Source organism: Myotis daubentonii, chromosome 10 (genome assembly GCF_963259705.1).
Source record: "Myotis daubentonii chromosome 10, mMyoDau2.1, whole genome shotgun sequence".
Classification (NCBI taxonomy): Eukaryota; Metazoa; Chordata; class Mammalia; order Chiroptera; family Vespertilionidae; genus Myotis; species Myotis daubentonii.
In genome coordinates this window covers 40,087,770-40,109,957 of record NC_081849.1, presented here as the reverse complement: position 1 = coordinate 40,109,957, position 22,188 = coordinate 40,087,770, and the positions used below count along the sequence as shown (strand labels likewise).

At 33.7% G+C, this 22,188-nt stretch overlaps 1 protein-coding gene across 7 annotated transcripts in view; it reads left to right on the top strand.

The window, feature by feature from the left end:
• Positions 1 to 22,188, top strand: part of CACNA2D1 (calcium voltage-gated channel auxiliary subunit alpha2delta 1) — a 395,226-nt gene that overhangs the window by 222,686 nt on the left and 150,352 nt on the right. For all 7 annotated transcript variants that reach the window (XM_059712160.1, XM_059712158.1, XM_059712164.1 and 4 more), the window contains exon 5: positions 15,768 to 15,809. In XM_059712160.1, coding sequence (XP_059568143.1) covers positions 15,768 to 15,809 — 42 coding nt within the window. The remainder of the gene's footprint in view (positions 1 to 15,767; positions 15,810 to 22,188) is intronic.

Sequence of the window (22,188 nt, the reverse complement as noted above, 5' to 3'; positions counted from 1 at the left end):
ATCATCCTTGTGATGAGTGACAATGACTAAATCATATATCCAAGATGACTTCAGTCTATTTCTTTGGCTGGAAGGGAAACAAACCAACCTGCCAGAGAATATCAATGTTTCTGTTATGTTATTATGATGGATGTTAATCCTGAGGCTTCCCAGAAGTTTCTCTAGTTTTTACAGGATCTTCTCTGAAATTCTGATTCATAAAGTTAACGCATTAATTTAATAACCTAGATTTTTAATTCAAACATTTCTTCTATCTCACAGGCTTTTAATTCTAAATTCTGGTTCATAATTAGTTACTAGTTTGCAAGGGAGAATGGTGGAAAACATGAATCATTTTATGCCACAAATGGATAATCACATGATATGCCATTTTCATCAAACTCTATTTTCTTATTTGAATGCACATAGAATAAGCGCCAAAAGGGTGTTGGGAACTATAGAACATTGGATTCTCTGGCATGGCACTTTTTATGGCCTACTTGCATTGTTTCCTTTCTTAGTACTCTCAAATGTCAAGGGTATTTTGTTGATGATTATAAATTGTCTTGAGTCATACTATGTGACTCACAACAAAAAAGCAGCAATGACAAGAAAAGCCAAGGTCTCTCTATAAAAGCACTGCTTGGCCATGTTGAAAGCTTTGTGAATTTAGAATGAAGATGGCAATTGCACTATAATTCATAGCTCTGCCTGAAAGTGCCAAGGAGCCATATCTCTCAACAGTTTTGAAATTCTTCGGATGTAAAACTCAAGGTTACTGTTGAGCAAATTAAATTAATCAAAATACTTTGATTTCAAAGGGTATTAGATATCTATTTTGTTGTTTGATAGAAAGTATACTTAATCATGTTAATGCCAGGCAGATTGGTAATGTGAAAACAGGAAAATGTAAGCGACTTTCACCTGTAGATAATAGTTTATAAAGAGAGGTCTTTGTGAAAAAGCCTAAGCACATTTTCATGAAAAAGGGAGGTTGCTCAGCTTCCCATTTCATTTCCCTTCTGCGTCCTGTTTATAAAAGAAAGAAAGAAGAAAAACATTGCAAATGATTAATGCTGATTAATAGCTTAGTTATTAATGTTACTTGAGATTGTACAGATGAATCTCTCTTTTGGGGGGAGAAATATTAGTTTATTTATGATTTTTCTAAAAAAAATAGTCCTTTCCCCAATTATTTAGATACTTTTTTAAAGAGATGCAGAGAATATAAATGAAAGAGATATGTAATTTTCTTTTATTAAAGAAGTCGGGGCCCTAGCCAGTTTGGCTCAGTGATTGGAGTGTGTGTCTATGGACTGAAGGGTCCCAGATTTGATTCAGGTCAAGGGCACATACATTGGTTGCAGGCTCCATGCCTGGCTCTGGTCTGGGTGCTTGCTGGAGGGAGCCACCAATCCATGTGTCTCTCTCATATTGATGTTTCTTTCTCTCAGTCTCTTCCCCTACCTTCCACTCTGTCTAGAAATCAATGGGAAAAATATCCTCCAGTGAGAATTAACAACAACAAAAAAGTAGGGTACTGATAAATTACTAGGGATTATAGAGTGAAAGTTGATTACACAGAAAAATGAAGAGAACTGACTTCTGAGTTGCTTGCAGATAGATTTCCCAGCTTCTCCCCTGGAAAAGACTGACATGTGTCCGGAGTTTAACTTGAACTGCTGTCCAGCTGGCCTGCAGCTCTTTATGTCATGCAATTTGGTGACAAAGGGCTTCCTGCCGGGATACCTGATCCAAAAGTAAGGAGAAGTCAACAAAACAAGTAATTAACTAGGTATTATATGCACTGATTGTCCCTAAATTTAAAAGCAGTGTTTATTGAATTAAAGCAAAAGTGGCGACAGTTGATTGCATAGTGTGCCAACATATTTTATGTAAATTTATTTTTTTAAATCATGCCTTTAACTAATTTGTAATTACATCTTGGTGTGCATTTAATATCCTAAATCTTACATATTGCCAATGTGTCTTTAATTATATAAACATTAATTTGTAGTTTTAAACCTCTTTTTTTTAGTAAATTTCATGTTCCCAAAAATTGTTTGAGGGTCAAATAAAATACCTAGTGAACATCGACAGTATCTAAGCAAACATACCATGCTGAATGTATTTATCCAAATAGTATTTTGCTAATGTACTTTGAGTGTGCTTCTTGACTTTTAGCTTTCTATCTTGGCTGCCCTCTAGTGAAATACCCAGTAACAAAGACAGTGACTTGTTACACCCTTTCTTCATGCTGATGGAACCTTATATTCTGTACATTGTCACCCTGTGATTGTCATTTTTTTAAATTTATATAATCTGCATTATACTTGGGCTTGTTGGCAATAATTAGTCAGGGAGATTTGAAAAAGCACAGAGACCAATCTGGAGAAACTTCTTGCTTTGATTTCCTTTTGCTAACTGCAAAAAATAGCATTTCAGAACCTCACCAGGAAGGAACATTGTGATTCAGAAGTTGAGAGTTTTGGTATTTAGTGTTTCCATACTATGGATGCTTCTCGTGTTTATCATCATATTTATTGAATATTCACAATTTAAAAATATGTAGTATACTAACTTAAAGTTACTAAATAAATACAGGGTATGCATTTCCTCTGGAGGAAATTATGTAAGCTGCAGTGTTAGATAGACTTACATTCAAATTCTATTTTGCTATTCCCTATGTAACTCTGAGAAATTGGCTTACCTTCCTGAACCTTTGTTTCCTTACCTATAAACTGTAATAATACACATCTCCTTAATATTTGAGGTGAGCAATTCATGAGGTAGCATGCTTCCACAGTAAATTATCAATAAATGGATATTATTTTCATTATTATTATTCATACTTTGTTTTACAAAAGATGACTCTACAAAGATCAAATTCAGTGCAATTCTTTTCAGTATTTATGTAGCATATAGATGTTTTATGTATATGTTGTATCATGCTTTTCTTTACTAGGAAGGAAAATGGGTGCTGGTAATCTTAGGTTCTCTGTTCTCTTTACACTACAAAACACATTTCTTAAGAATTTCACTTAAAGTTTGGGCTAAAAATATAAAGAAATCTTAAAGAATGGTATTAGACTGTTGTCTATTTTCTGTGTGTACAAATATACTCATCAATTATGGAGGTATGTATATATATAGAGAGAGTGAGAGAGTGGCTGTTTGAAGAATCCTTTTGTGTTGCTAAAAAAATATTTTGAAGAACATGTCCTTCAAGCTTTGGTTATAGGAAGAAGTTTCTGTCTCAAAGCAAGAGTCTCATTTATTCTTTTCATCAGACAAGGAGAATAATGCTACGACCATAGTTTCCTTCTCTCACAGTCTGTCAGGTAGCTCATGGCTGAATTTTCAATGCTTAATCACATAATTGCAGGTTCTTAACATATATCCTTTTTCTCCTGATAAGGTTTTTTAAACAATTATTGTGTTTGAAATATTTATTTTAACTGAGCTCTTTCATACATGTTTTGTAGTTTCCTCTAAGAATGGAATCATTTTCTTAAAACAATGATGCTTATTTAGAGCTTTAAAATCTCCATCAGAGCTTTTCAAATACAACATTTTGATATCCCTACACACAATCCAGTAACAAATCAGTGACTCATCAATTAAAAGTCAGTGGGTGGCCATGCAAACATCAGTGAACTGTTGTTAAAAGTTTTAAGTCATTGGAATTTGTAAAACTGATGTGTGTCACAAATACATATATATTATACACATAGAGATCCAGCAATCCATTAACATCCTTTTACATAATTTGTCAGTATTAGATACTAGAGTTCTGAGAGTTATTTGAACAAGGATTAAAAAAAAGAAGTTAAAATAAGCAACTTGCAATTGAGCAATTATCTTAAATGTATGAAAATTTGAGTTTAAGTCTTTAGTGACTAAACTAACTTATAAGAAACAAAATCTACGAAGCAAATCTATATTTATTGTATGAATTCTGTGTAATTAATCACATGGTTGTCCAGCCTACTTTATTTTGTTTATACATGATTAGTTTGACTTTAGTTTAGAAATTATAAGGACCCAGAGTTTTTATGGAGGATAGATCTAAGTCCTTTTCATGAATTCCTGGGGAAACTAGACTTTCTCATCATGGCATCATCAACAACAAAGTAACTGGTGGCAACAGGCAGAATTTGGTGTACTTATCCCTTAAAGTGCTTGGTTTGCTGGTTCTACCATGTCAGTCTTTTCCAATACCTTTGACATCAAGAATGGCCTCTATCTGGGAATGGTGTTCTATTTGACCTAAAGTGTAAGTTTAGAGGAATCACAGGGTCGATCGACAGTTTGAATGTAAGTGGGTAACTACCTGCATGTTCAGGTCATGAAAGTCGACATAGGTGATCTGTGAGAAGACAGCCATGTTTCTCTATTATTAGTTTTGGCAAAGCATCCCAAAATAATAAACTGCTGCTGAATTATCAGTGCACCTGTTTTGATGATTCCTTAGTGGATTACAAAATGAGAATTAAAAGAACAAGACCAGGTAATTATCTGTGTGAAATCGGAAATGCCATTTCCACATACAATGCATTTGACTAGAGATTTACTTCAACTCTGAGGAACAAATGCTCCTTGGCTTTTCGGGTGGTTTTTAAAAGACTAGAGCAGTTTGTGATTTGATGTCATTTGAGATCATTGTCCAGGTTTAATTTCAAAGCTAGTAATTAATGCATCCTCCATCTCCAGAAAAAAATTCCCGCAACAATGATTTTAAACTTGTCAGAAAACCTATAAAATATTTTTAAATTATGTAATAATATCTTACAAATTCGGGTTGCTACATTTAGCATATGAAAGTACAGGATGCCCAGTACATTTGAATTTCAGATAAACAAACATCATTTCTATAAGTTTGGAACATCCTTTTACTAAAAAAAAATTACCTGAAATTAAAATTTAATTGGGTACTCTCTATTTTATTTGGCAACGCTATAGTATAAATACCAATATTTTCTGAAGCTCTTACATGAAAATTCTTAGCTGAAGCTTTCTTAAACCTTCTAAATTTTTTAAGACCTGATTTCTGCTTCGAGCAGTCTCTAAGCAATTTTTAAACAAAACTAGGCCAATTCCATAACTGTGATTTTTGTACATGTACTTGATCTTGACAGAAAAGGACATTACGTATAGTGATATTTATCAGCTTTGATTAAACAAATTTAGGTTTATCTTGTACTCTGAATATAATTTGAAAATTTTTGCTTTTTGAGTAAAATTTGGGTGGTAGCGTTTTTGATCTGCTTTCATTTCACTTATTTCTCTGGGGTGTTTGTAGAGCTGCTATATTTTTACTAAACAAGTAGTCCATAAAAGTAACCAAAATCCACAGCAGAATGGAGGAAAGAACACAGCCTTCTCATTTTGTGGAGAGGAAATTGTGTTTGCAGAGGTTAATTAGCTGCTAATATATTCTCTTCAGACTTCTCACCTGGCTATTGACTTTGAAATTTCTTGAGTCCTTAAATGTAAAATATTTTTCATACTGAGTTTCTCATGCACTAGGAAAGAAGTCAGTGTGATCAAAAGATGAATACACTGATGTGTTCCTTTGTTCAGTAACACATCTGGAAGCACAGTTTAAAATGTAGACAACTCTCTAATTGTCTCGGCTTCTCTGCAATATTTATGCTCTCCACTGAAGTAACCCCTTGTGATTAGAATAAGTTCATTTAAGCAAGTCCTTTAGTTGGTCAGTTAATATGTTATCTCAATTTCTTATTTAAAACTACTTAAATTTTATTATTTATACTTAACCAAAATAAATATCTTTTTTACTTTTTATTCAATGTTTCAACCTTTTCTTATTCTATTTTATTTGTATAATTATATTACTGAAACATGTATCTAAGTAATTGTACATTAAACTGTAAACTTCATTAAAATTGTGTAAAACAGTTATAAGGTAATTTATATGCTATATAATATTAATATTTATTATATATATATCTTTAAAATTTACAAAGTTATTTCAGATAAAGTATAGCATTAAATTATCACTGCAACCCTTTGAAGTTGGAGTTCTTTGTCCAATTGATAAATGAGAAGACAAAACAATTTTGAATAGGTTAATTTGTTTGCTTGCTAACACAGGCTAAGAATTGCACCAAAGAATAAAATTCAGATTTTTTAATTTGTCATTTAGTGCATTTGTATTGCATCATGCTGCCTCTGCTTGGTACAACTTTGTGTATAATATTTAGAAAAAATATAAAGGTTTTATTTAATGCTCTCAAGAAAAATGTATATATATTTTTCTAAATAAGTATACATTATGAAAATTAAAATGAATAATTTGTAAAAGTATGCCTGAAGAATTAAGCATGGTCCACAGAGTTCCTTTTTGCTGTCCTTCCTTTTTAAAAATTTGAGTGAAAGATGAAATGCAGTATACAACTGAACTAGGACTATGTTGAGAGTCTTGGATTCCTTGAGAACTTTTTTGAATTGTGGCATCTATAATAATTAACACTTTAACAATTATGCATGTTTTAATTGGAGTCAAGTTATATCTGAATCAGTGAACAATTTGAATTTAGAAGCTCTTTGAAATACAACTTAATTAAATATAATTCCTAAAACTAGGCTAATGAAGTTCAAGCTATTAGGAATTTTTATTTGTTTTCAAAGCATTTATATATTATTCAAATGGAATGTCATGCTTTTTAAATTTTCAGAATTTATTTCATTTATTTTCTTCTGCAGTAGCCTTTTTTTTTCTTTGTACTGTTAGTAAAATTATTTTTACAGAGAAGTGGAACAAATTTAAACTTTATCACCTGTAAAAAACACTCTGATTTCTATTAGTTTCAACACAAATGCATGACATTTCATGATATTAATGAAAGACAGCAGTGGTTGATCTAGAGCAATTATTTTATGCCATAATGGAGAGACTGCCAGATTGGTACGAATAAAGGGGTTGATTTAATCTAATATGAGGTTTTTATTTCAACACAGGCATCCTCAGAAATACGGTTATTATGTTTCAGAGATAAATGGATATAATTTGACTTGACCTTTTAAGATATAAAGAAAAATAATGATGCAGAAGTTCTTACACTTTTACATGTTTCTACAGAAATATTTCAGAGAGATTTCAGCTAAAAAAAGAAAGAGAAAGCTTTCTCTTTACCTTTCAGAATTGAAAGATGTCTAAGTTCTATTGGGTGTTCACTTGAGAAGTAATCACAGACTTATTGTGAAAAATAGAGGAACACAGCTACTAGGTCTTCTGTGATCTAAAGCAAAAACAATTACTCAGTGAAAACATAAAACTATATAGGTGGAAAGATTCTAGGCTATATTTGTCAACTAACTCATCATTTTACAGATGAGGAATCAACGCCTAAAAAAAGTCACACTGCTAACTAGTCACTGCTTAAGCCAGGGGTGGTCAAACTTTTTGACTCGAGGGCCACAGTGGGTTCTTAAACTGGACCGGAGGGCCGGAACAAAAGCATGGATGGAGTGTTTGTGTGAACTAATATAAATTCAAAGTAAACATCATTACATAAAAGGGTATGGTCTTTTTTTTTTTTTTTTTTTTTTTTTAGTTTTATTCATTTCAAACGGGCCGAATCCGGCCCGCGGGCCGTAGTTTGCCCAGCTGGCTTAAGCACTTTAAAGTCATTTATTGATTTAGCTATGCTCTCAGTAAATATCTCTAAAACACTCCTTATGTGTCTATAGTAGATGTTGTGGGCCCCCTACCCACATCTTCTGAACACACACACACACACACACACACACACACACACACACACTCCTCTAGCTTCCTACCCAAAGCATGTGCATATCTCTGCTTGAGGGCTTTCTCTGGTGGCAGGAATATGTGGAAGTGAACACTCCCTACTCACACACACACACACACACACACACAGAGAGAGAGAGAGAGAGAGAGAGAGAGAGAGAGAGAGAGAGAGGAGAGAGATTATTTGGTTGCCTTCCCAATGTGTCCCAAACCTTTTGATGTACATGGCATGGCTTTCTGTAGCAGGCCCATGTTCCACTTGCAATAAGCCATGCTCTAGCAGGATGCATTTGTTTACTTGATGTGAATGGTGAATGGACACATTTACTAGACCTAGTCAGTATAAATTTAAAATTACAGTAATACATATAGAAAAATTTTCTGTGAAATTAATCTTTTCATACAGACTTAATTTTAATGTGTCCACATAAGTAAAAACTAACTAATTTGTCAATTTTTTAACATATGCATTCTGAAAACCTACTTTATTGTATAACAGACTTTCAGCTTCAATGGATACCCCTTCAGTCAAATTAGTTTGTTATATTGAGGTTTTACTGTAGTTATGTTCTCATCATGCCACCAACAAAAATTAAAGTTCAAGCAAATACTATTAACTGTTAGTAATAGGAATTAGAATGGAAAAGAGCATTGTGGGGAGTGTGGTATTTGTATTAGTGCTATCAGTTGTCAGAGTTAGAGACCACATTCTAACTAGCTTAAAAAATAATAAATTATTGGTTCTATAATTAAGAAGCATGGAGATGGAGGGAATCTCTGGCACATCAGCTTTTAAGCAGCTTATCTTTCATGACCATAACTACTCCTGGAATATTTCGGGGAAAGTTATAGAGAAAAGTTGTAAGTGGACAGATTCAGGCACCTGTAATGTCTGTCATTAGAGGAGTTGTGTTGTCAGCCAAATGGAATCACATGATTGGATTAACAGTTTTTCAGATAGTAGCATTTCCAAATAGAAGAAAATTTACCAAACAAAGCAAATCCACATGTTTGCTTATCCTAGGTTTTACACTGTGAGAACTGCTGACTTACTCTGTATGAGGGCTTGCTGTGTCATTTTCTCCATCAGAATTCCACAGTTTGGGTGTTGGGATGGATAAGCAAACTTTTGGTTTACTAAGGTTGAGCAGGAGTTAGTGAGGACTGATGTGTGAGCAGTGGGTTTGGAAAGAGTGCCTAGAATCATGGAGAAGTTTGGAGCAACACGTGTAATGGACAGGATGCATACTGAGCCATCACTGACCTCCCATTTGCATTAGGCTTCCTCAAAAATGTACCTCATCTAATTGATCCAATTAAAAATAATAACAGAAATTAATCATTTTATTTCTTCACTCTGGTACATGGAGTCTTTGAATAAATAACTTTAAATGAATTAAATAGACTCACAGCATACTAACTGACCTAAGGAAATAAAAAGTATAATAATTTATTTGGATTCATATAAGTATCAGATAAAACTAACATAAATTCTATGGATAATGCTGATTTTTCTTTTTCAATGTATAAAATAATAGTTGATAACATATACAGGTCACATATTGTGTGCAAGGCACTGTGCTAAACTTAACCAGTTGTGTTATTATCTCCTGGCACATAATATTCCTATAGGGTTGTCATATGTCTTCAGTCCATTAATCTGGTAACATTAATCTCTAGTTTGACTTGTTTCAGCCTTTCCTTTCCTTTTTATCTTTATAAACAATGTACTCAGACATTCTAAACCTCACACAAATGTAATGACACACAAATATTTTTTTTTCTCAAAGACTATTGTCTTCAATTTACTTCATCTACTTTTAGCTATATTTGGAAACGTTCATTCCATTCACATTCTTCCCCCCATCTCACCCCTGCTCCCATGCATGCACACCCAACCACACTCACATCCACACAAGCACACTCACACAAGTTCCCGAGTTCTTTCATTCACACAGGACTCCAGTGCTGCTGGTTAGCTCATCCCGTGTACCATGGTTTACTTGGGCACAGTCAAGAGCAGTGGTGTATGGTTACCAGGTCAAATTGGTACAAAGATATATTAATCACAAAATTTGAGTTATAAGTGATTTGAGCTAAATTATGGGGCTCTTTGTTGGTAGGAATTATTAACATAACTCATTTATAGGTAAGAGAATCCTTAATGTTTATCTGATTGACTTCATATTTGGAACTTAAGAGTGATTAAAAATGACCACAATAATAAGATTTAAACAAAATCTTTAGCAGACAATTCAGTTGCCTGAAATTTGTCAAGTGGTGAATCATTGTGCAGAGCCAAGGCTATTGCCAAGAAAAGAGCATTACTAAATTGGACGGGGCGTTAATCTCTATTTGAATTTTGAATGTGTCATATATTTCAGATGTTGGCTATAAAATCCTAATTTTCTGTTCCAATATTTAAATCATATTTCTGGCAGCATCTTACTTCCATGTAGGAGCTTTGTACTTATGCTTCAAATTTTTAACATCAACTATTCATCAGAGGCCAACTTTTATAGGCAAGTGGCATGCAAGGGACTGTCACTCAGAGTGCCATTTTAAAGATGGAATGGTCTATTTGGCCCAGATTTAATTTTTGACTCCCAGTAGACGCTGGGAAACTAAAGTAATTTATCTCTCAACTTGCTAGGGGATGTTTTAAATTTCAGTAAGCAGCAGTATTATATTAGCATAGACTATTTGGGTAAATTTGTTTGAAGGAGATGATAAATAACTAAACTACTTGGTTAAAATCAGAAATGAAACAATTTGTTCTTGTCATCTGGTGGTGCTTAAATTATGACAAATAGCTCTCCAAAGGTCTAACCCATCTACAAATCTCCTTTGAGGCCATTGCTGGCTTTATCCTATCATAAGGCATGGAATACACTGAAATCCACTGAAAACTTCTGTGTTTGAGTTAGAAATAACTTCCAAGGTCATGTTTAATAATTTGCATAAAAAACATTTAGCCAGAAGTATGTTAAAGAAGATAACTCAATTTTATAATATGTGCCTGTGCTAATTAGTTGCTATGCTAATTAGTTGAAATATTAGAAGATACTGATATAACTATGTACTTTCTGGAGAAGGGACTGAGGGAATTTTGAGTAATAGGATAGATAAATGATTAAGAAACACACACATGCACATTTGCAAATACACATACTTGATCTGAACAAAATGGGGAAACTTTTACAACTATCTGAAATTCTTAATTTTCACCTATTTTGAAACCTAGGACAGTTGATTTATGTGGTCATGTCATCCAATGACAAATAAGAGTTATTCTTCAATTTCAGCTGCCTCAAAGTCTTGCCACATGTGAGTTGTGATTCGAGAACTTGCTCCTTATGGTTGGAGGGGAGTCTTCATCTTTGTTTTCTAAATGAAGCACAGAGTGAAGTCGCCCAAGTTGTAGAATAGTTGGGGACTGTCTCCCTCTGTTGGTCAAAAGATCCCAAAGTCTCTATAGGGTAAAGGGAGAAGGAATGCAGCTCATTCTTTTGCCTCTTCTTTAATTATACCCCCTCAGGACATATAGCTGTCTTTACACTGTTTCCTAATTTTGTTTTAGCACGGAATTCATTTTAAAAATATTTTTATTTATTTCAGAGAGGAAAAGAAAGGGAGAGTGAGAAACATCAATGATGAGAAAGAATCAACAACAGTTGCCTCCTGCATGCCCCACACTGGGGATTGAGCCTGCAACCTAGGCACGTGCCCTAATATCCCGGTTCATAGGTCAACACTCAACGACTGAGACACACCAGCCAGACACACAGAATTTGTTTTAGCTAAAATCCATCCCTATAAAAACATCGAGACATAGAAACAGTGCTGACTCAGTGTGAATTGCCCAATATTCCTGAAAGTTGTCCTTTATCCCAACCTGGTTAAGATTGGTTCTGGATATATTTTGGTGCTTCCATGATTTGAGTCATTTGATTTTATACTTATTTAGTTTAACGGAGATTCACATTCTTTCTTTTTCATGTTAACAAGTAATTTAAAATTCTTGTATTGAAAATCATCTAAACAAATATAAATGGAACTACATCTATGTCTTGTTTCATTGGAAGCAATTTAGTTTTTAAAAATTCTTGTTATTTAGATTTTGAAATATTATTTGTAATATTAATTGTAGTAACACATTGATATGATTGTTGATTTTTTTGTATTTTCTTTTTCTTTTTTGATTTTTCAATTACAGTTTACATTCATTATTAGTTTGTATTAGTTCCAGGTGTACAGCTCAGTGGTTAGACAATCATATACTTTACCAAAGTGTTCCCCTGATATTTCCAGCAGCCACCTGACACCATATGTAATTATAATAATATTATTCACTATATTCATTATGCTATACTTTACATCCTCATGACTATTTTATAACTACCAATTTGTACCTTTTAATCCCTTTACCAATCAAAACCTCTCTCGTTTGGCAATCATCAGTCTGTTCTCTGTATGTATGGGTTTCTTTTGGTGTGTTTGTTTCTCCTTTAAATTCCATGTGTACGTGAAATTATATGGTATTTGTCTTTCTTGGACTGACTTATTTCACTTAGCATAATAGCCTCCAGGTTCATCCACGTTGTTGCAAATGGTAAGATTTCATTCTTTCTCATGGCTTAGTAACGTTCCTTTATATATATGTACCAGAGTTTTTTTTATCTACTTATCTACTAATGGACACTTAGGCTGCCCACAAATCTTGACTATTGTAAATAATGCTGCAATGAGCATAGGGGAGCATATATTATTTTGAATTAGTGTTTGGGTTTCTCCAGATATATACCCAGAAGTAGAATTGCTGGATCATAAAGCAGTTCCATTTTTAGTTTTTTTGCAGTAACTCAATATTGTTTTTCCACAGTGGCTGCACCAATCTGCATTACCATCAACAGAAGCTGCACACATCTTAATGTATATTCTTATATACAGAGCTAATATATATTTTTATATAGCAAAAGAGAGAGTTATAAATGAAATTGACTTATAACTTTACAGTTTCACCAAATCATGTTTTTTTTTTTTCCTCAAGCTTACATTTAAATTTTTACTGAGCCAAATAATTCTGATACTATAAGCCACACTAAAACAAATCACTGCAATTTTCCATAAGAAAGTATGATTAATTGAGACTGGAAACTATTTTTATGTAGAAAAAAATTTATATAAATTCAATGCCCTGTGAATGTTTAAATTTTATAGTCCACCTGCCATGTAGATGGAATAGGGTGACAAATTAAATGCACAATTATCTTTTCTCCAAATTGTTACATGGATCTATCCTTGCTAACATTGGTCAGTGGCGCTTTTCTTTTAGGTAAAATAAAGGACTAATGAAATGTGCATGCTATCCATGCAAGTTTTGAGGTTTGGGAAAGGAAAGTGTATTTATAAAAACATTTCTAGGCCAAAAGCAATGTCACATTTATTGGAGAAGAAATTTTGTTGTAAGGCAGTGGAAGTGACACTATTGTTTTCCTTCACATTTATATTTTGACTGTGTAAGAATTTGGCCTTGTATAAAAAAAGAGAGCTTTTTAAAAATAGAAATATGCCCTAGCTGGTTTAGTTCAGTGGACAGAGGGTCGGCCTATGGATTGAAGGATTTCTTCGATTCCAGTCAAGGGCACATGCCTGGGTTGCGGGCTCAATCCCCAGTAGGGAGCGCGCAGGAGGCAGCCAATCAATGATTCTCTCTCATTATTGATGTTTCTATCTCTCTCCCTTTCTCTCTGAAATCAATAAAAAAGTAAATAAATAAATAAAATAAAAGTAGAAATACAAATTACCCATTTTAGAAGGGGTATAAATATTTGACATGTAGTATTATTTTGTGATTAATGTGTTTTTCATAGTTCACATAAAAGAAAAAAAGCCAGCTTTTTGAATTACATGTATTTCAAAGTCCTGAAAGATGTGTACAAATGTATGAAATTTAAATAAACTTGGCAATATACATTTTTCAATAACAGTTTTAGAAGCAATACAGAGGTTCTTAAAGAAGAGGTAATAGGGTTTTGTATAAAATATAGCACAGTAAAAGAGGGAAAGGCATTTGGAAATTCTCAAACCCAGCTTTCTGTATGTCAGTTTTTATTTTAATTTCCAGCACAGTTTATCTAAATACAATCAAAATACTTAGTTTGAGTGAAAACTAGCATTTCTTTATCATACTTAACCCTCCTCTGGGACTGTAGTTGATATTCTGAATCTCAAGTTTAAGGAATAAATTATCTTTATTTGTTATATGTGACGATGTGTGACACATAAGGAAAAAGCTTGCTAATAAATTTAGTCCTTTAATTCAAGTACCATGTACCAAGTGTAGTCCTAGACACAAGTGGCTTTATATAATTAATCCGTATCCATTATTTTACCAAAAGTATAAGGGTAGGTATGTTTGCGTATATTGTGTCTCCCTTGGCAGAGCAGTATGTACATATGGGTATATAAATAATGTTGAAAATGATGATACTGAACTGCATGAAATTTAATACAGTTTCAACACAGTTCAATTTTGAAATATAAGGAAGCAGTTGGAAGAAATAAAATCTAAAATGAAGATAAACTTATTCAGTACTTTAACTTTTGATGGACTCTACATTTTAAATTGAAAATTGTCTCCTAAGTATAAGTTACAGGGTTGCATGAGGGATCAATAAGCTAGTAATTAGATTTGGGTCTCAGGTGAATTCAGATGGTTATGATGAGTTCTGATTTTGTATTTTAACTTTGCTTCAAAACTAATGCTATAAGAAATGTTTCAGGAATTAGAACTTACATGCATAGCAAAAATCTCTAGCTACTTAATTATTTTAAAAATCATTTAATGGTAAGTTAAAAAGTGTTATTGACCCTATATGAAATACATTTGAACTCCTGGGTTTCATTCAGTGTTATGAATCATGATTTCATGTGTTTGTCTATATAGGGTTTGGTTTGGTTGTTTGGTCTTCAGAGACACCTATATTTTATGGTATGTATCTTACATAAAAAGGAGGCAGGTTCTGTGACAAATAAATCTGGGAAACAAAACAAGATGTACTTTCCTCTTGGACATTTATAATATTCATGCATATACTGAGGCTCTGTGAGGTCCGCTGAAAAGAGACAATTTTGTCTGTTTTTATTCTAACGTCATGACCATAGAATACTTTTGCCTATATAATATTTATTATGGCTTGAAGAGCTAGAATTTTTTTTTTGGGGGGGGGCATATTTTAAGAAATATTAAACTAGTCTATTTTTTCCAAGTAATTTCCTTCAAATATTTTTTGTACATTGTGTTTTCTTTTAATGGAGTTTTATCGTATCCATATTTGTAATTAATTAAGAGGTACAGAAAAAAGCAATTTTTACATAGCACTCATTTTAATACTGGAGACAAACGGAAAATGGACTGTATTTTCATTCACTTCAGGAGAGAAAAGGAAATAGAAATGGATTATTTTTAAATTGCATGGGTCTAGCCTCTAAGACTCAAAGAAATGTCCAAAATTATAAGACAAAATTTATTCTTGAAGAGCCAACACACTTATTCACCACTTTGGTAGAAATGGAGAATATTAGTGTGTTAGATAAATATGTATTTTTTTAAAGTCATAGCTTTAGCAAACAATTAAGCAACTTGTATTACATTTTTCTTGAATTATCTTATCATTTGTGGTTTAGGGTGTGTGTGTGTGTGTGTGTGTGAGATATTTATCTGCATTATTAAATTTTTATTTTTTCTTGACAAATTGTTCTCAGACTTACACTGAGATATTTTCCCTCAATGCAAAATGTGCTTTTCCAATCTCACTGATATAGTGTTTTAATATGTTCTTAGAAAATATTGGCTAATCTTTATGGATCTTCATGGAATATATTCTGAAAGGAATATTATGAGGGGTTTAATAATTAAAGTATAAATCAAATGCATTTAATGTTTAATCCTGTATATTTTTTGTTTTTACTCAAATTAATAAAGCATTCATTTTTATATTTTTTATAGAGTAATGAAGTTGTCTACTACAATGCAAAGGACGATCTGGATGTGAGTATTAACATTTTACATTAAATTCCAAGGTGAACTTAGTTATACTGGGATGACTGATTTTTTAGAACAAGTTGACTTAGCAGGTTTAGTATTTCAGAAAATGCTCTATAGCAGAAGAAAAATGCCAATTAGACACAACAAGGTAATGATGGATTTTAGTGCTTATGTGATCTTTAACAACTTATTGTTGGTATCTTCCTAAGAAGAAATGCCATATGTTTCTCTGATCTGAACTCACACTGTACCCTGTTCAGACCTCGGTTCACTGCACTGACTTAAATTCTCTATACTCCATTAGCATTGTTGACAGAGATTGGGTCCCATCCATCTCTATATCCTGGCTCCTGTCACCACGGTCACTAGGCATGTCTACTCTGGCCTTAACTGCATACACCAGGAAAAGCCATTTACTTCAACTATAGTGTTAACGACATTCTGGAAGCTGAGCAACCACTAGCCTGCCTGTTCAGTCTTTGAAGCATATTATGTGCTTAATATGCCTTTTAAATAAATATCTCTAAAGTACATGTTCAAATGACTTCAGAACATGATTATTTTAGCTCAAATAAGTTACTTATAATAATGAACAGATCAGGACAGATTAGGGACACACTGGGACAGATTAGGGACACATTTTCATTACTTAGATATGGTATAAACATTTATTAAATTATATACCAAAATTTACATGTAAGTCTTAAATTCTATTGTAGTTGATTTTTGTTATCAGAAAAAATATTTATATACACTTATTTTTTATCCAATGTTTTTTGAGGGCCTCCTATAATTTAGGGATTCTTCTAAGAGCTTGGAGTATATTAAAGAAAAGATTAAATAAGTATACTATAATTATTGTTTGTTATCAGACTTTTTTATCTGAATCAAAAAATATATTATATTATATATATATAGTTATTATAAGTGAACCTATTGAATTTGTCCTCCTTTTGACTTTTCCCATGCAAAAATGTCTCTAGTATTACCGTGGGTTATAATTATGCCTAGAACCAGGATATATTCTCTCCTTTAGGCCATGAGTTGAGCTATAGCAAATTAAATAAAAGTCTCTTAATAGGAATTGATATCAACTATATTTGATATCAACTTTTAAATTTAAAACTTAAAAGTGATGATTATCACTTAGAAAAATTATTTTTCATTTGTTTGTATATATATAAATGACTGTTTCAGAATAAGTGGTTAAGAGTGTCGTGTAGTGGAAAGAGCATTACAAAGGAATCAGAGACTTTCATGCCCCATCCAGCCCTAAAAATGTAGTCTCTCACAGGGCATTAAAACTATCTAAATTCAAACTGTTTCCCCACATTCTACAGCTGACTAAGTGATCCATAAATTATTTCCAGTCCTGTGTAGTCTTAGAATCCTGCTAAAATAGTCAAGTTTTCTGGAATTAGGCTGTTTCATGTAAAATTTTTGAGAATTTATAAAGAACTATAAGATTGTTTCATACTTCATTAAAACTTTTTATGAAGACGTTCAAAGGGCTTTAATATTGGTCTTGTAAACCCTTAAACATTGAACAAAAATGAGCCATATTTTATGATTAGCCTCTGGGTTTGACTGTTATGGAGAAACCTAAAGCAATAGTGGTGAAAACAAGACAGAAGTTTATTCTTCTTTCATGCACCATTCTGTGTACAGGGCCGAACATGGGAACTCACTCATCCAAGGCCCAGGGCCCTTCTCATGTTTGCTCTCCTCAGTATACTCTTTCATGGTGTGGCCCCGGCATGATGCTTCAGTATTCACAGTGATTTTTGCCTTCGAGATCACTGGAAGCAGACAAATGGCAATGGGGGCATGCTCTTTGCCTTTAAGGGCATGTTCAGGTGCATACATCCCTTCTATCTGCACCCTGGTCCACAGCTTAGTGACTCGTTTTGCCTATTTGCAGTAGAATATGGAATATAATCCACCCCTATCAGATAGGCATCTACCCAAATAAAAATATGGGCTTCTATTACTAAAGAGAGAACAGGGAGAATACTAACTAGGAGATAATTAGTTTCTACGAATATCTTCAAATTACTCTTCTGACATATTAAAGTTAATGCCCAAAGTCTACCCAATCTTAGTGACGTCTGTTATCTAATATAGTAAAATTCTTCAACTTGGCACTGAGGAAAAATTATTTTTCACAGCAAAATGTTTATAAATTATGTGATATATTTTTTCTTAATGTTTTGATTACTATGATCAAATTGTTTTCTGCAATAGAAATATTTACAATCTTACAGTGAAAGGAAATTAAGACATCTAAGTAAATGTGACACTTTGATATTCTACTTTAGAATTTTCAGTGGTTATAATTTTCTTAAAGACTTGCTTATCTGATGAAGTCACATTTCAGTGGATGATGAAATTTACTCACCCTAGCCAAAAGTTTTGCAATATAGGTTGATTTAATTGACTGCCATACTCAAAACTTTATACATGTTGTGCTTGATTATTTTATATATCGAATTCTCACAAATCATAATGCCATCTCATTGTTCTCATTTGAATTGGCTTACCATCACTGTTCTTTTAGATCAGGGGTCCTCAAACTATGGCCCGCAGGCCACATGCAAATACAAATATTGTATTTGTTCCCATTTTGGTTTTTTACTTCAAAATAAGATATGTGCAGTGTGCATAGGAATGTGTTCACAGTTTTTTTTAAACTATAGTCTGGCCCTCCAACAGTCTGAGGGACAGTGAACTGGCCCCCTGTTTAAAAAGTTTGAGGACCCCTGTTTTAGCTGTATAATTTTCACAATTCCACAGAGCCAGATGCATTATTAAAAATTGTGATGGTACATTATCTAATGTGCTTTTATACATCACTAATATCTAATGAACAAATGAACTAATTGGAGTACTAAATATTGAAGCAACACTGTCAATTAATACATTTGTCCTCATATATTTGAATGGTGCTATAAATATCTAAGATGTAAATAGTTTCTATTTTAAGTATTATACCTCCTACAGGAGTCTAAAAAGATTGTAAATCTCTAGCCTATTATTTATAAGTTTTCCCCCAGTTCTGCATTAGCAAGAGTATATTTGTTTATCCAGGACCACTTCTAGTAGAAGAGTGATTATTTCTATATTTCCCAACTCTCTTACATAGGTCATTTCCTTTCCATCTTGATGCCCACCATGCAAGTTTAGATATTACTCTCAAATATTTACTTAAGACCTATTGAAATGGTCTCTTATGCTTCTAAATTTTATATAGATTTCATAACATATTTTTAATATAAAATATTCCTAAATATTTTATTTATAGTTCCTTTTCCACTGTCAAGTTCTTCAGATCCATTATTATTGCCTTTATTTGGTATTTAAGACCCTGAATAAACTTTACCAATTTTTTTTTTTCCTAAGCCAACATGACTTTTGTAATGAAATGGCCATTTCTTCTTCTTGGAGGCACAACCAATCTTTATAAATTATGTTATTGGGCCCTTCCCTTATGTGTAAGTTCCTGGAGGACAGCTAGCTCTTATGTACTCACAGCAGCTAGCCTGGCCTTTATAGCAATTATCACATTGTAATTACATAAGGTTTTTTCCAGTAATAAATCTAAGTTAAAATAGAAGTTTCATTGTATGTAAGTATGAAATGGCTTAAGAACAGCAGTCATAATTATATCCCCCATTTCTGCTCTCCATACATAACTTTATTTTTAAAGAGGCCCTTTCACCACTACCACCCCAATTTCAGCCCAGACCCGTGAGTCTGTGATATAAAGGATTGGAATTTAAGTACACACTCTGAGGAAAACACTTGCCCTTAGCAAATTCCTACTTGACCAGAAACCATACCTATATTACCCTCTGCCTTCAAGTTACAGATCTGACAGCATCAAGAAAAAAACCCTTGAAAGGGAATCTGTACCATTTGACTGTTTCCCAGTCCTGAGACTAGATAATCTTAATTCTGAAGAAAGACTAGATAGACCTCTCTTTATTAAGGAAGAAGCAGTTAATGGAGCAATCCATGAAAAGTTCAATAACAGTATAGCAGACATATTGTATTATTAAAGATACAGAGGAAACAAAATAGATCCAGTGACATAGACGCATGGAATAGACTGTCAGGTCTCAGAGGGAAGGTGGGGTTAGGTGGGTGGGTGTGAAGAGATCAACCAAAGATCTTGTATACATATATGCATAACACATGGTAATAGGGTGGTGGAGGCCTGGGGTGGGGGTCAGGGGTGGGCAATAAGAGGTCAGTGAGAGAAAAAAGGAGCCATATGTAATACTTTCAACAATAAAGATTTTAAAAAAGAATGTTACATTTAAGTGTAATCTATTGATTTTGCCCATTATAAGGATGATACATAGCCTCAGGTAAAGGCCAAACAAGTATTAAAGGTGATCGATTATTCCTTTGGAACGTAACCTTTCTATTAGTTACATCTGAATAAGCCAGTTTGGGAGAAGCTATCAGGACTTTAATATAAGACAATTTCTCAGGGTCATTTTATATTATTTCTGCTACTCTACTTAGATCAATGCTATTTATATTCACCTTGTGGATATAAAAATAAATAAGTGACAGCCAGATTTAGCTAAAGCAGTGACTAAAGGAAGGGGTAGAATTAATGTTTCTTAGGATTGTGTAATATGGTAAGAAATTATAAATGCAGACTTTCAGACAAGTTTTCCCCTTGAAATTTAAAAATATAAAAGTGTATAGCTGGGTTAAATTATTTGGTAAGCCACAGTTCTCATGGAAGGATATAAGGCACATAACCTTACTAGAAATTTAAGGTGATTCTTCCTGTGTCCACTGAGCTGGTTAATGCTAAAATAGTCTCTCTTCTGATTACTTGGTCATGGTACCCTACAATTTTCCAGTCAAATGTTAAGTATTTAAAAACCAATTCAGTCTGACCAGCATGGCTCAGTGGTTGAGCATCTGCCTATGAACCAGGAGGTCAGAGTTGATTCCTGGTCAGGGTACATGCCCAGGTTGCAGTAGGGGGTGTGCAGGAAACAGCCAAGCTCTCTCATCATTGGTGTTTCCATTTCTCCTTCTCCCTTCCTCTTGAAATCAATCAACCAATTCAAATACTACCTCCTAATGAAGTTTTCCTTGGTTTTTCTAGTTAGCAAATGGCATTTTCTTCCTCTGGGTATTCTAAACAACTTTTTCCACATTTCTGGCTTTATTAGTATGTCATACATTACATTATAGTATTTGATATAGGGATAATCTCTATTAAATTGTTTAGCAACTTGTGGTAAAGATCTTTTTCTCTTTCATTGTGTAGAACAGTGGTCAGCAAACCATGGCTCGCGAGCCACATGTGGCTTTTTGGCCCCTTGAGTGTGGCTCTTCCACAAAATACCACATGAGGGCGTGCACATACAGTGCTATTGAAACTTCACGGCCCATGCGCAGAAGTCGGTTTTCAGCCTGGGCGAGTCTATTTTGAAGAAGTGGCATTAGAAGAAGTGGGGGGTGGACATATAGAGAGGATGAACAAAAGGAGATAGATGAAACAAGTATACAAGACGAGTGTGGATGGGAGAGTTGGAAGGGGTCGACCTCAGCGAACGTACCTCAATCAGACTGAGGACGTTTTTAGCAAAGGCCAGCTTAGGAGTACCCTAATTAAGTTAATAACAATATACCTACCTATATAGTTTAAGTTTAAAAAATTTGGCTCTCCATTATGCTAAGTGAAATAAGCCAGTCAATAAAGGAAAAATACCACATGATCTCACTCATTCATGGACAATAGAGACCATTATAAACTTTTGAACAATAATAGATACAGAGGCAGAGCTGCCTCAAACAGATTGTCAAACTGCAGCGGGAAGGCCAGGGAGGGTTGGGGGGCAGGAGGTAGGGGGGTAAGAGATCAACTAAAGGACTTGTATGCATGCATATAAGCATAACCAATGGACATAAGACACTGGGGGATAGGGGAGGCTAGGGGACTGTCTAGGGCGGGGGGATAAAATGGATACATATGTAATACCCTTTGTAATACTTTAAGCAATAAAAAATAAATAAATAAATAAAAAATTTGGCTCTCAAAAGAAATTTCAATCGTTGTACTGTTGATATTTGGCTCTGTTGACTAATGAGTTTGCCGACCACTGGTGTAGAGTAATTGTTGAGAAGAATGCTTGTTAAACTGGGTAGGTGTTTGTGTTTCAGTGCCCATATTACTTACACAACATCTGTGAAGATTTGTTCACCTTTTAAGTGGAGCTCTATTTGCAAAGGAAACGGGAAACCCCTTGCAAGCATGGTGGATATGAAAATGTTGGTTTTGTTTCAAGGTTGGTGAAAACAAAGTTGAGAGAGGAATAGCAAAGCTGGCTTTGGCGATGGACTATATTTGAAT